Source organism: Fukomys damarensis, unplaced genomic scaffold (assembly GCF_012274545.1).
Source record: "Fukomys damarensis isolate Sample0158 unplaced genomic scaffold, DMR_v1.0_HiC HiC_scaffold_24, whole genome shotgun sequence".
NCBI lineage: Eukaryota > Metazoa > Chordata > Mammalia > Rodentia > Bathyergidae > Fukomys > Fukomys damarensis.
This window is the reverse complement of record NW_022900936.1, coordinates 1,703,127-1,720,654: the sequence shown is the minus strand read 5'-3', so window position 1 is coordinate 1,720,654 and position 17,528 is coordinate 1,703,127. Positions and strand designations below refer to the sequence as shown.

The 17,528-nt window shown below is 52.3% G+C and overlaps 3 protein-coding genes across 3 annotated transcripts in view; 1 reads left to right on the top strand and 2 right to left on the bottom strand.

The window, feature by feature from the left end:
• Positions 1 to 17,528, bottom strand: part of Tspear (thrombospondin type laminin G domain and EAR repeats) — a 161,899-nt gene that overhangs the window by 62,644 nt on the left and 81,727 nt on the right. The window lies entirely within an intron of this gene.
• Positions 1,041 to 2,012, bottom strand: LOC109118437 (keratin-associated protein 10-4-like). The gene has a single exon (XM_019209353.1). The coding sequence runs from the start codon at positions 1,590 to 1,592 to the stop codon at positions 1,041 to 1,043; it is 552 nt and encodes a 183-aa protein (XP_019064898.1). The 5' UTR covers positions 1,593 to 2,012.
• LOC104870711 (keratin-associated protein 10-6-like) overlaps positions 9,596 to 17,528 on the top strand; it is an 8,528-nt gene continuing 595 nt past the window's right edge. Inside the window, 4 exon segments of the mRNA XM_033755925.1 lie at positions 9,596 to 10,396; positions 10,399 to 10,513; positions 16,647 to 16,814; positions 17,268 to 17,510. Coding sequence (XP_033611816.1) covers positions 9,733 to 10,396; positions 10,399 to 10,513; positions 16,647 to 16,814; positions 17,268 to 17,510 — 1,190 coding nt within the window. The 5' untranslated portion in view covers positions 9,596 to 9,732.

Genomic DNA, 17,528 nt, shown 5'->3' with positions numbered 1-17,528 from the left:
GGGCAAAGGGCAGGCTGGACCGGACCTCACAAAGATGCACAGTGCAGCCTCCAGCGCTGCCGGGAGGGTGGAGAGTGGAGCTGCGGACGCAGGGAACCTTCGCGGTAGAAGTGTGACAGCCGTCGGCGGCCGGAGTGCACGCAGGGCACGCACACCTCAGCGAGCAGCTGTCCAGCCCGACAAGGGCGCTGGTGGGGAAAGGACACGAGGCCCTGAGGCAGGGCGACTGTGTCATCGCTTGGCAAGTTGGCGCGCAGGATGCAGATCACCTTCAAGCCTCGGCCAAGGGAGGGTCAAGCAGGTGCCTTGGTCACACGTAGTTCAGACCTTGACAGAGGCGACTGTGAACTGACTTGGGAGGTGGAAGAGGGTTAAGGTAAGGCAAAAGTCTTGCACAGGTCATGGCAGCAGCCTGGAGAGCGAGCTGGGGAGGTCCTGGGGTGCGGGCGGGCAGGCACCATCAGGGTGGCAGGGCTCCCTGTTAGGTTCCGGCGTGGACGGTGTTCCCCCATCACAGGGCCTGGAGACTGACCAGGACACTTCAGGAAGCCCAGGTATGGACCTGGCAGGACCAAGACCCTGGGCACGGAGTCCTAGAGTGACCCAGGGAGTCAGTGAGGTCCCCTGCTCCTAGCAATGTCCATAGCTGGATGAGACCCAGACCGTGTGTCCCCATGAGCACAAGAGGCAGAGAATCAGGAGAGGGAGGGTTTATTGATGCCATGAGGGGCTGAGAGTGAGATTCAGGGTAAGTGACAGCAGAGGACCTGGGAGGAGAGGCCAGGCCATCACTGTGGACATGGGGGACTGTCCTCGGGGGGAGGGGACAGCCCACTAACCCAGGTCAAGACCAGGCTAGGGGGTGCAAGCCCAGGAAAGGCCTGGCCAGGCCCTGGGGGACCAGCAGGTCAGCAGCAGGACTTCTGGCCCAGGAGGAGGTTACAGCAGGCAGGGCAGGGACAGGTGGGGCAGCAGAGCAGGGACATGGAGGAGGAGGAGGGCAGCATGCAACAGCTGGGCTGGCAGGAGGAGGTGGGCACTCAGCAGGCGGGTCTGCACACGGGGCGGCAGAGCAGGGACACGGAGGAGGAGGAGGGTGTGCAGCAGACGGGTTTGCAGCAGATGGACACACAGCAGGACGGCTCACAGGGGGAGGAGCAGCAAGCCGGCTGGCAGCCAGACTGCTGGCAGCTGGAGGAGGAGGATCCAGAGCAGATGGGTGTACAGCAGACGGGCTTGCAGCAGACAGGTGTGCAACAGGCAGGTGTGCAGCAGACAGGCTTGCAGCAGACAGGTTTGCAGCAGACTGGGGTGCAGCAGACGGGCTTGCAGCAGACGGGTGTGCAGCACACAGGCTTGCAGCAGACGGACTCACAGCAGGACGGCTGGCAGGAGGAGGAGCAGCAAGCCGGCTGGCAGCTCGGGCTGGACTCACAGCTCACTGGGGTGCAGATGAGGCTCAGGCAGGGGGCCGGGGCGCAGCAGCTGGGCTGGCAGCAGCTGGGGGCGCAGCAGGGGGGCTCGCAGCAGCTCTCTGGGCAGTCGTCCACCTGCCAGGGCTCAGAGCAAACGGACATGGTGGAGGCGGCCATGGCGGGGTTGGGCTGGGAGTGAGTGTGAGTGTGAGTGTGAGTGTGAGTGAGGTGTGTGTGAGGTGCTGGGCTCTGGGATTTTATACTCAGTTGGCTGCATCCCTGCACACAGCATGCCGGCTTCCTTCCTTGTTTTGGTGGGAACCTGAGAGCTCTTATTATGCCACGTGCTTATTGCTGCCATGTTTGGTTCTGAGTGTCGCAAATGCTGTCAATTTCCTGAGCATATTGGGGTCCAAGGCCGCACCTCTCTCTAGGCTGTTCACAACGTATGCTGCATCTACAATATCCAGGGGACTCTGAACCGTGTGTTGATTAAAAGGAGAACAGTGACACTTTGAGGCCGGAGATGTGTGGCGCAGTCGTTTCCTGTGGTCCTGGTGCTTTGTTGGAAGTGACAGCAGCAGAGCATATGCTGAACTTGAGCCATGCGCAGAACGAAGCATTCCGTGGAAAGGAATAGAGGGTCAATCTGGTTAAAAATAGGACTATGCCCTGCTTGGAACACACGGCTCCTATGTATGCGGGACAGAAAGGACGGCAGTGGCGAGCTAGGCAATGTGATCTTGCAGTGACTGCGTCTCACTGATCAGCTGGGGCCACAGAGACGTGAGGGGAAGTAGATTTCAGCAAGAGGAGTGGTGAAAGAGACTTTTCTTGAAGTTAGCAAGATCTGGCCACCGGGCATGTGTAATGGCTCTAACCTCACAGGTACCAAGTAAGAGCAGAGAGCATACAAGGGAAACCAGGCAAAGCTAGAGCGGAAGGAGGGGCAGCAAAGTCCCAGTGGCTAGAAGTGGGGGTGGAGCTGATGCGGAGTGGGAAGGCTGTGTTGAGTCTGCAGTAAAACACAGAAAGCATAAAACACCAACAGGTAAACCTAATTACACCCAGAGAGACAGCGCCGGCTTCACCTCGTCCGTACACACTGAACCTAAATGATGGTGTGACAGGAGCCGAGCAGAGGACCCCGAGAGAAGCGATGGAGACGGAGGCTCTGGAGCAGGGGGACGGGCCTGACCCCTCCGGGTGAGAGGAGAGGATGGATCGTTGCGTCGCACCACTCTTCACACATACCTCAGAAGGCCGGGGCCTCTGCCGCTGCAGACAGGTCGGCAGGCGCCCTCACAAGCACCTGGAAGGCATCCTCCTGGGCCCCTTGGGCCCTCGCTGGCCACGCAGGTGCCACCCTGTGGCCACTGCTGGCTGCAGCCGGTCCTGCAGATCTGCGCCCCAGGCTGCTCTGTCTTGAAGTTCAAAGCCTCCTACCCTGAGCCAGTCGTGAACGCCTCAGGTACTCGTACCTGGCACAAGGCAGGCGCACAGGTATCACAGCAGACACGCTGTCCACCACACTGTGACAGACGTGGGAGAAGGATTCCGGCGTCCACCGCAGGAGTGCGGTGGGGCCATAATGTGCTCATGGCACGAGGAACACTTCGGGTGGGTGACGGGGTGCGGGATCCCCATCTGGGGAGGCCCCCGGGGGAGGTGAGGATGCCTGCAGTGGGTGCCCTCAGGAAGGGTCACCTGGGAGGACTTGCGGCAATCTCCTGTCAGCAGCCATGAGAAACGGAGGCACACAGTCTGACAGCCTGCAGGGAGCCGCGAGTTCTCTACAGTGGGAACACATGGGTGACAGGAAAGGGACAGGCAGACCAATCACGAGTGCTCAGCAGCCAGCAACAGGAGAGAGGTCCTCTCCTGATCACAGGACAGGAGCTCCTGCTCCATCAAGTTTAAATCAGTGGAGTGGGCAGAAGATGAGTACTCATGTTTTAAAAATGTATACACACAGGAGAGAAAAACGGCAGAGTAGGGATCAGCAGCAAGACACAGACTCTCCAGGACCCAAAATGCAGACACCGGAAAATAGCAACTTGGTGAAGAGAAAAAAGAAGTAGATCTCCAGGAACTGGCGGTGGGGGCTGGGGGGCTGGAGCTGACAGGAAACTAGAAACACAGAGAAGCAGGAGAAATGCAGCAGAACGCAGAGAAGAATGCAGTCTGGAAAGCTTGCCCTGGCTGCCGGAGGCCTGGGTCTGCAGACACAAGGTGAGCCGGCGAGGGCAGCAGCACTAGGGAGAAACATCAAACTAGGCCAGCATCACTGGCCTCCAGAAAAACCCACGGTGATTGTAAACTGCAAAAATAGTGTGAGGCTTTACTCTGAAAGTGACCTCCCCGACACGGCAGGCCAGATTTGGAGGAGAAACCCAGCGCAGTGCCCGCCATATTTGGGAGGGTGGTTTAATCAGGAGCCGTTTGGGGAAGGGGTTAATTGCTTAAGCCCGAGCCACAGAAAGACTTCAGCCCCAGGTTTCCGGGGTCACCCTGCCCCAGAGACAGGGTGGAAGACGGCCACAAGGAGACAGTCGTAGAGAGGGTGCAGGATAGACACAGACCCCTGAGGAGTTTATGCTCAGGCTGGGGAGGTCACAGGCCCTACCCTCCCTGGTGAAGTCATCAGGTGTGGTGTGTGTGGCTTTTGGAGAATTAAACCCAGCAGCCAATTTGGACTGTTGTCCCGCTGTCTACATGCATCACAGAAGTGGTCTGACTGCTTTCCTCATCTGCAAACACGAGCGAGGATGCACCACGGGTCAAAGGGTTGGCACAGCCTGAGAGGGTTGTGGACAGAGGGGCCTCTGGAGGGGTTGGGGACACCTCACAACCGACACGTCAGAAAGACAGGCGGAGAAAACTGTGACTTGCTGGATTTCAAGACTGAAGATCCTGGAATGAAACTACTCATAAAAAATACAGATGTTTTTCCATCGGGGATAAAACTCAGTGGCTACACTGAGGCTGGGGATGTAGCTCAGTGGCACTTCCCCTGCCTGGAAAGTACAAGATCCTGTATTTGATCCCTAATACCGGAAAAAAAAAAATACAGAGGAATTATGTTCCAGACATTCCTTTTCTTTCTTTTTCTTCATCAGTTATTTTGGAGTTTGGGGTTATTTCACTGTTTCTTTTTTGTTTTTCCTTTTCTTTGTTTGTTCTTTCTGTTATTTTTATCTAATTCTATTAATTTCATTTTGCTTCCTAATATTCTTTATCTCACTTTCCTCTTCTTCTCACCTTCCCTTTCTGTAATTTTCAAATTTAACTTCTTTCATTCTGCCGTTCCCCACTCTTTCCATCTTTACTTGTTTGCTATTAAGCTTTATTAATCCTTAGATGTTTAGTTAGCTCCATGCTCTTTACTGTTGATTCTTTTCTATTGATAATGGTGGTGAAGTTGTTGCATTTAATAGATATTTACTACATGTCAATGTTTGGCTTGTCTTTGTGTTTATATTATTATTAAATATCTCTTTTCTGTCAAGAGTGGCACAGGGGTAGCTTGTATTAGCTTTTTTATTTTTTTGGTGTCAGGGATTGAACTCAAGACCTTGCACTTGCCAGGCAGGCGCGGTGCCCCTGAGCTACATCCCCGGCCCTATTAGCTCTCATGGTGTGTCAATCAATACCCAGCTTGTCTTTGACTCTATTATTGATGACAATTCTGTTGCTATCGCCATGAATATAGTTGTTGTCCGTATTTATTTTTTAAACAATTCATTGGGCTTTGCCAGTATCTGATTTGATTTTGTGTTATCAACAATACTTTGGCTCATTTCTGGAGAACAAGGTGCTAGGCAAATACACTGCATTCCACCCTCCCAAATTCATGGAGATGGTCAGGTCTCAGGACAGAGGCATGCCACAGAAGAAGTCAAGGAAGAAATTAGACAGTGGTAGAATCAAATGATGATGCCAGTACAACACAGCAGAACTTATCGGACACAATGAAGATAATCCTAAGAGGGAAGTTTATAGCTGTGAATGTTCACATAAAAAACACAGAGTGAGTCCAAATAACTTAACGATGCATCTCAAATTCCTCGAAAAACAGGATCTGTCCAAGTCCAAAGCTAATACAGGAATGGGGTTATAAAGATCAGAGCAATTGTTAATGTAATTGAAACTAAAAAACTAATACAAAGAATCAATGAATCAAAGAGCTGGTTCTTTGAAAGAATAACAAAATAAACACACCCTCACCCAGTCTTACCAAAGAAGACAAGACACAAATCACTGCAGTCAGAAACGAAACAGGTGAAATCACAATGGACCCTGCTGAAATCCACGAGATTATCAGCAACTATGTCACAACTCCGTATGCCAATAAAGTGGAGAACTTGGAAGAAATGGGTGGATTCTTAGATACACATGAATTACCGAAATGGACACAAGAAGGTGTAAAAATCCAGATAATTCAATAAAGGTAATTAAATTGAAGTAGTAATAAAAAAATCTACCAACAAGAAAAGCCCAGGACCCAAAAGATTCACCACTGAGTTCTACAGGAACTTCAGGGAAGATCTAATGCCAACACTCCTCAGACTCTTTAATGAAATTGAAGGGAAGCAGGACTCCTACAGTCATCCTGGGAAACTATCATGACCCTAATTCCAAAACTAGACAAGGTACCAATCAGAAAAGAGAACTATAGCCCAATCTCTTTAGTGAAATATAAACGCACAATTTCAACAAGACACAGGCAAACAGAATGTAATATACCACCAAAAAGTGCGTACATTAAAAAAAATCATATGTCATGGTCAAGTAGGCTTCATCCCAGGGATGCAAGGATAGTTCAACATATGCTAAGCAATAAATGCAAAACATCACAGAAACAGGAGCAAGGGCAAAAATCACACAATCATCTCATTAGATATAGGAAAAGCCTTTGATAAAAGCCATCACTGGCTCATGATAAAAACCTTGAAGGAAACACAGAAGGGCCTCATCTCAATCTGATAAAGCCATCTGACAGCATAATATTAAACATGGAAAAGCTGATTGCTCTCTTTGTAAAATTAGAAACAAGACAAGGATGTCCAATATTACCACACTTGTTCAGTATAATACTTGAAACATTAGTCAGACCAGTCAGGCAAGAGATAGAAATAAAAGAGATGTATATAAGAAAGGAAGAAGTCAAATTATCACTATTTGCAGGTGATATGATCCTCTACATAGAAGACCCCCCAAAAATTCCAACAAAAAATTCTTAAAGTAATAACCAAATTCAGCAGTGTGACAGGATACAAAACCAAGAGACAGAAAGCAATAGCATTTCTGAACACCAATAATGAATTTACTAAGAAAAAAATTAGGAAAATTATACCATTTACAATATCACCAAGAAAAATTAAATATTTAAGAATTAACCTAAGCAAGAAAGTGAAAGATTGGTACAGAGAAAACTACAGTATTTTGAAAGAGAAGAGCAAATTGGATAACAGAAAATAGAAATATATGCCCTGTTCCTGGACAGGTAAAACCAGTATTGTCAAAATGGTCAGGCTACCAAATCTAATGCATAGATTAAATGCAATCTTAATAAAAATACCAACAAAAGTCCTCTCATAACTAGAGAAAACAATCCTAAAATTTATGTGGAACCAGAAGAGACCCAGAATAGCAAAAATAATTCTAGACAATAATAGCAAAGCAGGAGGCATCACAATCCCAGATTTCAAACTATATTACCAATTTACAGTGATAAAAATATCATGGTATTGGCAGAAAAAGAGACATGAGGATCAAAGGAACAGAATAGAGGAAGTAGATACAATCCCAGGCATATTCAGCCATCTGATTTGTGACAAAAGGGACAAAAACAGATACTGGACAGAAAGATAGCCTCTTTAGTAAATGATGTTGTAAAAACTGGCTATCCACATGCAGAAGACTGAATATAGATAGACCCATATTTATCTCACCATGTACTAAACTAAAATCAAAATGGATCAAAGATCTAAATGTTAAAATAGAAACACTTAATCTACTGGCAGATAAAATAGGTAAAACTCTCGAAGACATAGGTGCAGGCAAGGACTTTCTGCACAGAAACCCAATTGCATAGCAAATAGCACCAAGAATCAACAAATGGGATCAAACTAAACTAAAAACCTCCTGTATAGTTAAGACAATAACCAACAGAGGGGAGAGACAACCCACAAAATGAGAAAAAATTTTTTGCTAGCTATTTCTCAGACAGAGGATTAATCTCCAATATATAAAGAACTCAAAAAATGAGACCTCTCAAAATAATGACAGTGAAAATCTGGGCTACTGAGATAAATACAGACACCTCAGAAGAAGTAGAAATGGCCAATAAATGCGTGAAAAAACATTCAACATCACTGGGCATTAGAAAAATCCAAATTAGGACACCGAAATTCTATCTTACTCCAGGAAAAATGGCCATCATCAGCAATCAGTGAATGCTGCCAAGGCTATGGGGACAAAGGAGCCCTTCTACACTGTTGGTGGCAAAGTAAACTCACACAAGTATGGAAATCAGTATGGAGATTCCTCAAAAGACTAACACTAGAAACTGCACTAGGCTCAGCTATCCTCCTTTTAGGTATCTTTCGGAAAGAGTTAAAGACATCATATTACAGGGATCCATGCACATCCATTTGATAGCAGCACAACTCATAATAATTAAATCCTGGAAGCAGCACACGTGTCTGCTGCACACCTGTCCATCAACAGATGAGTGGATAAGGAAAATGAGCTGCGTACACACCACGGGGTCCTACTCTGACATACAGAAGGACAAACTTGAGTCATTTGTAAGTAAATGAAAGCACCTTGAGATCGTCAAGTTATGAAAACTAAAGCAGACACACAAGCTTAAATATCTCATGGTTTGTCTTATATGAGAAACCCAAAGTATAAATAAGTTAAAGAGCTAAATAAAAGGTACATAAAAGTAAACAGGGAGATGGATCTTTTCCTAAAAGAAAGGGAAGGGGATATGGAGGGGTAGGGGAGGTATGGGGAATTATTAGAATGTGTGTCATGTACATGCACCAACTCCCCACAAGGAAGGCCATCATTACATTCTGCAGATATGTAGCAATGAAAATAAGAACTACAAAAATCAATAAGTTCACTGAGGCTCTTTTCCTGTGTAGCCTGCAGCCCATCTGGGGTACTTAGTGCACCCTTGGGATGAAGGCGTCTTCTGCTGTGGCTGGAATGAGTCCCATTGTGTAGCTGGCTGCTCAAGTCTTCCACACCCTTGTGGGTCAGATGATCCATCAATGTTGTAAATAAGGTATTAAAATATGTAATAGAAATTTAAAAACCACACACACAGAGACATGTATGTGCACACACAGACGTGTTACATGTATCCACAGATACACGGAGCGTGGGTGGGCAGAGACATGACAGCCATTTACAGAGATGAGGGGGTGCAGGTGGTGATGGACAGGTGGTGGAGAGATGGTACAAAGACAATAAATGGCAGAAGGAGACATCCCAGACACAGAAACCGCCAGCGGCCGAGGCACATGACAGACGGGACATCGCTGATGGGCTGACAGGTCGGTGATGACAGGAAGCGAGGGGCAGCTGCTAGATGGTAAGCGGATGACAGGTACAGACACAGGTGGCAGCGGGATAAATGGATGGATGGATGGACAGGCAAGATGGACTGATGGTGGGCACAGCCAACCCTTGCATTCGTGGATTCTGCGCCTGTGGTACAGTCCTGCTGCCCCGGGCACAAGGACAGGGGACAGGTGGCGAGGCGCTGAGGGGAGGAGAAGCCGTGCAGAAGCTGGCAGGGCTCTGAGCGCAGTCATGGACCCCGTACATCTACGTGGCCCCAACTCTGGACTCCCCTCCCCAGGTGACAAATGTCCTGTTATCAAGGTCAGGGTGGGGATGTTGGGTGCAGGGTCAGGGCCCAGGGCAACACTTCCCCAGGGCTGGCTTCCTGCAAAGGGAGCAAAGGTCCTTCGCTGCCCGGCCAGCGGTGGACAATGTTCCAGTACCTCCTGGACGGCGGAGGTGCCTTCCACCATGTGACACCCCAGCCCTCACCACTCCACACCCCGTGGGCCCGGGCCTGCCATGCCTGCTCCTGGACAGATGTGGAGGAAATTAATGAGCCGGACACACGGAAAACAAACATCCTGATGACGGCAGGAACCGGTCACCAACAAGGAAGGGAAGGCTGGGACGCAGGGCCAGGGAGGGGGATAAAAGCCCAGAGCCCGGCACCTCACACACACCTCACTCACACTCACACTCACACTCACACACTCACTCCCAGCCCAACCCCGCCATGGCCGCCTCCACCATGTCCGTCTGCTCTGAGCCCTGGCAGGTGGACGACTGCGCAGAGAGCTGCTGCGAGCCCCCCTGCTGCGCCCCCAGCTGCTGCCAGCCCAGCTGCTGCGCCCCGGCCCCCTGCCTGAGCCTCATCTGCACCCCAGTGAGCTGTGAGTCCAGCCCGAGCTGCCAGCCGGCTTGCTGCTCCTCCTCCTGCCAGCCGTCCTGCTGTGAGTCTGTCTGCTGCAAGCCCGTCTGCTGCACACCCGTCTGCTGCAAACCTGTCTGCTGCAAGCCCGTCTGCTGCAAGCCTGTCTGCTGCACACCTGTCTGTTGTACCCCCGTCTGCTCCCAGGCCTCTTCCTCCTGCTGCCAGCAGTCTGACTGCCAGCCGGTTTGCTGCTCCTCCTCCTGCCAGCCGTCCTGCTGTGAGTCTGTCTCCTGCAAGCCTGTGTGCTGCACACCTGTCTGCTGCAAGCCTGTCTGCTGCATCCCCGTCTGCTCTGGGGTCTCCTCCTCCTCCTGCTGCCAGCAGTCTGACTGCCAGCCAGCTTGCTGCTCCTGCTCCCCCTGCCAGCCGTCCTGCTGCAAGCCCGTCTGCTGCACACCCTCCTCCTCCTCTGTGTCCCTGCTCTGCCGTCCCGTGTGCGGACTTTCCTGCTGAGTGCCTGCCTCCTCCTCTGCTCCTCTTTCTGCCAGCCCACTTGCTGCTGCCTGGCCTCCCGTGTTTCCCTGCTCTGCTGCCCCCTGCCCCCGCCCCGCCTGGCCTGCAGCAGCTTCTCCCTAAGCCAGAAGTCCTGCTGCTAAAATAACTGTGGGAGTTTGCTGCCCCGCCCCCCGGCTTCTTCCGCAAGTCCCCATAGTGCCCAGGGTCCCCTCTTCCAGGCCTTCCTGCCATTCCCTCCTCTAGAAACAGCCCTGTCTCAGTGTGCTGTCCTCAGTCAGCAGCCTGGTCCTCCCTTCGTGGTGGGCAGTGATGCTCTGATGTGGCTGGACCCCAGCCTGAGGACTTGGCTGCAGATAAGCCAGGCTGGGACACGTGGACCTCCTTCTTGGTGGTCCTTCTGCCAGGCTCTGAGGCTTGCCCCCATCTTTCCAGTGAACTCCTCCTCTGGAGCCTCTGACACTCTGGACCCTGTGCCCACCCCACAGCTGCCCAGTGGTTGCTAACTTGGCCAGCCCATGTGGTTACGCCTCTGTCCCATTATGGGTGCCAGGAGGCCGCCCACACTGGCCATGGGTGTGTCCCTGGGAGGGGCACCTGGCATTGAAGGGCACCAGGGGTGAGTGAGCCTCTCGCTCAGGGTGACTCCCTGACAGCCCTGGGTCTTGAGACACAGACGTCCACTCTGGCCGGTTGGCAGCTGACACAGGTGACCTCCATTAACACCTGTGACTGAAGAAGGACTCAGATTCTGAATTTGTAATGAAAACAAATAAATAAAAGGTGGAAGGAAGCAGTTGCAGAGTGGGTACCTTGGTCAAATGTCATATAGTGAGCACGGCAGTCTCCCCAAGATGGGGACAGCATGAATTAAAATGGGGCAGAGGCTTAGAAATGCCCATCCAGGGCACAGGCTCTGGCTACGGCTGAGGGTTCCCACTGCTCTGAGCTGGCTGGTGAGGTGGGAAGTGCCCGGAAACCCATGGGTGCACTCGGCAGGTGCCAATCACCCAGCTGGGCTGGAAACACACTGGGCACGGATGCTGGTCACCTGCCCACTCAAGGGGTAGGACACAACGTGGCACAGAGGATGGCACAGAGCACAGGCACGGGGGCGGGAGGGCTGGAGCCGGAGGAAGGGCTGGGCTGGAGTTGACATGCTGCAGGAGGGAATGCAGGGAGACACAGATTTGAAGGTTCAGACGCACAGAGCAACACTTAGTCTTGTGCTGCGGGCGCTGGGCCCAGGAGGACACCTGGCACAGCGGTTCTGGGCACAGGGGCCGCTGCCCACAGTGTGGCGGTGAGGACAACCAACATCGGTACGGGATAGGAAGCCCTGGCGTCAGCCTCCCTGCGCACAAAGACAGCCGTGGGCGCAAAAGAAATGATGAAGACCCACAGCCAGCTCGCGATGTTGCCCACCGGCGGCTTCCCTCCCTCCTGCCCTCCTTGGCCTTCATCGCTGTCTCCTGCCCAGCCTGAGGCTTGGAATCCAAGCACCACCTGAGTGGAAGCGGGTAGAGTGTGTCCCAGGCTCATTCCTGACCTCCGAGGAAGGGCTGAGTACCTCGGGGCCACAGTCGTGCCGCGAGGCCTTTTTGAGGACTTTCATGATCTTAGGGATCAGCCGTCAGCTGTTGATTTGGTATAACACATTTGTTGTCTTCTGCATGCTGAGCCACCCTGGCATCACTGGCATAAACCCCGCTTGATCATGGTGAATGATCTTTCCACATGTGCTTAGATTGATTCAGCTTGTTAGCCTTTTGTTAGGAATTTCTGCATCTATATTCATGAGGCACAGCGGCACACAGTTTTCTTTTCTTGTAGAGATTTAGCAAAAAGCTGCTGGAGGGGGCATGGCTCGCTGGTGTGTCGGCCTGGCACGCTGGCGGCCCTGGTTCAGTCCCCACCACCACCAGCCGACCGAACAAACAACAAACCGACAAGCGCCTGTCAGCACTGGCAAATACATTTAGCGAAGGGGCAGATTACAGAACCAAAGTACAAAATCCAGGAGCATTTCCGTACACTAACAGCAAAGTATCCAAAAAAGAAATTAAGAGATCAATCCCAATTACAGTAGCATAAAAATACTTAACCAAGTGAGCTTTTAACCAATAAATTTAACCAGGGAGATAAAAGATCTGTACGCGGATGGGCCAGGGATGTAGCTCAGTGGCACTGTTGCCTGCCTGTCAAGCCCAAGGTCCTGAGTTTGATCCCCAGTACTGCAAAGCAAAAAGATCTGTACACTGAAAACTATAAAATATTGATGAAGGAAATTGAGAAAAACACAAAGAAATAGAAAAATGTCCCATGTTCATGAACTGGGAGAATTAATATTATTAAAATGTCCATGCTATCCCAAGGATCCACAGATTCAATGTAAATCCTATGAATTTCACTCCTATTTTTAAAAAAGAAAGGAAAAAAAAAATCCAAATGGATTCAAGTGGAACTGCAAAAGTTCCTGAATAGCCTGAGCCCCTTGGAACGAAAAGAACAAAACTGGAGGCAGCACATTCACCGATTTCAAAATATATTACAGAGCCCTTGGAATGGAGACAGCTTGGTACAGACTCCGAAACCAAACATCCGCCAGTGGGACGGGATAGGAGCCCGGAAATAAGCCCAGGTAATGACTGGGAACAGATTTAAGTAAGCGTGGATGCAGGCTTGCAACAGAAGACTCAAGACTCCACAACTCCTGGAGGAAGGGAGGAGGAAGGGCCGTGGTGGCCTGGGCAGCGATTTCCTGGGCCTCCAACAAGGCAGGTAAGAAAACTAAAAATAGACAAATGGGTCACTGTCGAAGCCACTCAGCCACTCAGGCAGAGGTTGGTTGGTCACTTCCCGCTGAGGTCACCTGAGGCTCCAGGACAGAGGCAGGGCCTGTCCCGTCCTGTGTGCGCCAGTGAGCTTGGACCCTCGGTGTGGGGTGTCCTCCCCAACCCCTCACCGCAGGCAGCCTGGCCCGGGACTGTCACACTCTGAGCAGCCTTTGCGTCCCAGCAGCACCCACACCCCGTGCATCTGTGACAGCCCTGGAATGCACCACCCCACCCAGGTGGCCATCTGTCCCCGCTGTCCGTCAGCAGTCACGTCCCTGTGCGAAAAGCCGGTGAACACCCATGTCAGTCACTGGCTGGGACCTCACTCTCTCGCCAGGGTCCCCAGGTATAAAACTCGTGAGCTTCTCTAACGTTCCCTGGCTCTTGCACTAATCTGGCTCCCAGATCCAGCAGAGGGGCTCCAGGAGGACCCCTCCCCGCTCCATAACAGCAACAACTAAAAAGTTGCTGCACTGCAAAGAGAACCACCAAAGGAGCAGAAAGTGGGTCCACGGACTGGGAGAAAATATTTATAAATCATACAACCGATGAGAGGCTGACGTGAGGGCACTGACAGAAGTAAAACGATTTAAGAGTGAGAAATCATCTGCTAGGACCTGGGTAGGAGGATCTGAAGCAGCACTGCCTGAAGACCTGCGAAGGCCCCAGCATGTGTAGAAAGAACTCCGACCCTCGAGGACATGTGGATCAAGACCACCAGGAGCTATCGCCTGGCGTTTGCTAGGCGGCTGCTGCCAAAGCCCCTAAAGATGACAAGTGTTCCTATTTGTGAAATAGGAAGAAAGGGGCTAATGGTGTAGGGAAAGTGGGAAGGGTAGGGGAAGGGGAATAAGGGGAAAACATGAGAAAATGGAAAAATGGAAATGAAGTGTTTGTAAAGCGGAGGAGGGGTGAAGGGAGGGCAGGGACAGGGGAAGAAATGAGAATCGGCCGGGTGTAATCGGGTGCAGTCACTATGCAAAATGGTGTGCAGGGTCAACAAAAGCTAAAACCAGAGCTAGCATCTGGTCCTGGGCCCGGCACCGGAGTCCATCTGCTCCGGCTGGATCTCCAGGGTCCCCAGACTGTGGGAGGAGGGCGCCCCCTGGGGGTGGGCACGTCCCGGAAGGGTTCACCAGGCTCTGGGCTCTTTCCTCTGCTTTGTGCTGTGATGAGAGGGGTTTGCTCGCCCCACACCCACAGGAGTGTCATGGTCTGGAACCAGCAAGAGCACCCTCTGCCCTTTATGAGCCATTTGCCTCAGAGTTTGTTACAGCCATGGAGAGCTGACTGGTGGAAACGCTCTGCGGAGGAGGCATCTGCGCCTCCGTGCTCACCGCAGCGGTCTCCATGACAGTGAAAATGAGGAAGCGGCGACGGATGGATGAAGAAATCGCAGCCGGCGTCCACAGTGGCACAAGCACGATGCGACCCAGTGAAGATATCCACGGAAACACGGAGGGGCCTGGGTCAGGAAGTGAAGTGAGCCGGGAGCGGAAGGTAAATGGCACAGGATCCCACCCACACCGAATCTAAGGACTCCGCCTCTGGAATCGGAGAGGAGAACGTGGGTACCAGGGGCTGGGGAGGAGCTGAGCGGGGAAAGGAGGCGGAGAGGCCAGGATGGAAATGCGCCGGGAGGGAGGGACTCACTGCAGTCAGGAAGAATGGGTTGCTCATCTCAGAGCTGCCTGGCGACATGGATTTGAACGTCCTCGCCACAAAGGGAGCGCTGGTGCCTGGCGGTCGCTAGCCTGGCGCACGTCTCTGCAATGTGTGTAGATCGAAGCCTCCCATTGTGCCCCATCAGTATGCACAACTGTTATCTCTGCTGGTGGAAAACTAAGTAAGAAATAGGAGAATACGATAGAAACAAAGATCTAGAATATGTAGGAGAATGTTTCATGATATTATGGTTTGCCAGAGACTTCAGAAACGGGATGTAAACCATAAAAGAGAAAATTAGTAAACTGGATCTTATTGGGCTCAGGACTCCTGATCCTCAGAAGGCACCATGAACACCACAGCGGTGGCTCAGGACAGGGGGACGTGAGGTCCATGACGAGGGGAGGCGGGCGTCACAGGCAAGCATGGTGTGCGGGAATTGCACCCTCTGGAGACTCTGGACACCACTTTCCTTACACACACAACGTCCACGACCGAACACCGCACCCGGTCCTACCAGGCAGGCACCCTGCGGTACAGCCACACCACTGCTGCACACACACAGCCAAGACCTCACGCCGGGTGTGTGGTACGCTGCACACAGCCAGGAATACAGACGAGTATTTAAAACTGAAGCAAGCGAATGGCTTAAACGGGCCCTTCAAGCAAAGCCATGCAGAGGACCAGCGAAGGGCTTTAGTCATCAACCTGCAAATCATGCAACAGGGCCACGTTCCCACAGCCCTTCCAACACAGACAAAAACATGAAGACTGTTGGTCTCTCATTTTGTAAAGCTATAGACGGACTGGGTGGGATTCGTGAAACTGGTGAGAATCTGAATTTCCCTAGAAAGCTGTCAGGCGGTAGTTGCTAAACTAAACTTGTACCTGTCATGTGACCCAGCAGTCCCACTTTTGGTTGTAGGATGAAGAGAAATTAGTAAATGCGTCCAGCAAGACAATGGATATGAATTTTTACAGCAACAAAATTACCCTTGTACAGAATCTGAAACCATCTAAATTCCTATCCCTGGGATCTGGAATGGACAAAAGCACACAATATGGATTAACGCAACCGTTTACAGCACAGAAAAAACCAATCAGTGAGTGGATGCCAGCAGGCATAAAGCACACAGACATCTCTCAGCGGAGGAGCCATGGACGAAGGGCCGCAGAGACCAGGCCTCTCGGGACAGTGGGGACCGAGGCAGGTGGGGGAGTCTGCGAGAGACCGCAAGGCACCCAAGGACTTGGGAAGGCTGGAACCCTCAGCGAGGCACCGTATGGGAGCACGTGGCCAGTGCCAAGCCAGCGACCGCGTACAGGGAAACAAAGCACCCTGAGGCACACGGCATCTCCACGCCCCTGTTTCCAGAAAGCCATAGAGGACGCTTTCCTCCAAAATGAGGAGCGTGAGTCCAGGAAGGCAAGGCAGGCACCAGTGTATCCAGCAGAGTGGGAGGAGGAAAGCCAAGCACTTCCCTGAGGGAGGCGGAGGACACATCTGGATTCGGCAGGGCAGGAGAGGCCATCAGACCGGCCCGGGGCACAGAGGGGTAGCACAGAGGCTCACGACACGGAAGGAAGCTGACTAGTGACCCGCGGGAGGGGAGGCTCCGTGACAGCAGCTTGTTTGGGGAGGATTTAATGATAGGCGCATGGAAAACAAGAGAAGAAAGAGGCATCTTTAACTCCCCGCAAGTGGGAAACACAAGCGCCAGGAGCACAAGTGAGGAAATGGGCTCCGGTTCCACGCTGCAGACTCAGCCGCGGGGAAAAACAACACCAACCTAAGCGCCAGCGGAACCGCATGCTGAGGACGAAACGGGGGCTCTTCAGGAGGCTGGCGGTGAACCCAGGAGAGCCCCGTCCTCCGCAGATCGGACCATGCCCCGGACGGAAAACTCAAGCGGTCAAGAGAGCGCTGACGTAAACAGGACACTGAGGATGGTGTCTGGGGGGGACCTCTGCAGGGGCCCCAGGTCAGGCGCCTCTTCGGTCAGCGGGTGGGGAGGGAGCCCGGGGAGGAGGCGGCATGTGGTGACAGAGAGACAGCAGAGCCCCAGGTCCCCGCAGCCACAGCCCCGGAGAGGGCACCTTCGTGACACAAATGCAGGCCCAGTGTCTGGCCCCACCCCGCACACGCAGGTGTTCCGGGCACAGCTGCAGTCAGCACCATGGAAAGTCACAGAGCAGGGCTCCCGGGGAAGAATCTGAGCAAAAACAGGAAGGGGAAAGCCAGAGACTCCCGAGGGAAACACCAAGAGGGGTATAAAACCCTGAGAGCCTGTAGCACCTCTACAGCACACACTCTCTCTCTCTCTCTCTCTCACACACACACACACACACACACACTTGCATGCACACCTGTCCCCTCCACAGCTCCAGTATGGCGGACACCTGCTATACCAGGACTTGTGTCATCGCTGCCTCCACCCTCTCCGTCTGCTCCAGTGACCGGGGGGCAGGCAGCCGGGTCTGCATACCCAGCACTTGCACTGACTCATGGCCAGTGGACAATGGCCAAGAGAGCTGCTGTGAGCCCTCCTGCTGCGAGCCCCTCTGCTGCGCCCCCAGCTGCTGCCAGCCCAGCCGCTGCGCCCCGGCCCCCTGCCTGAGCCTCATCTTCACCCGCGAGCACTT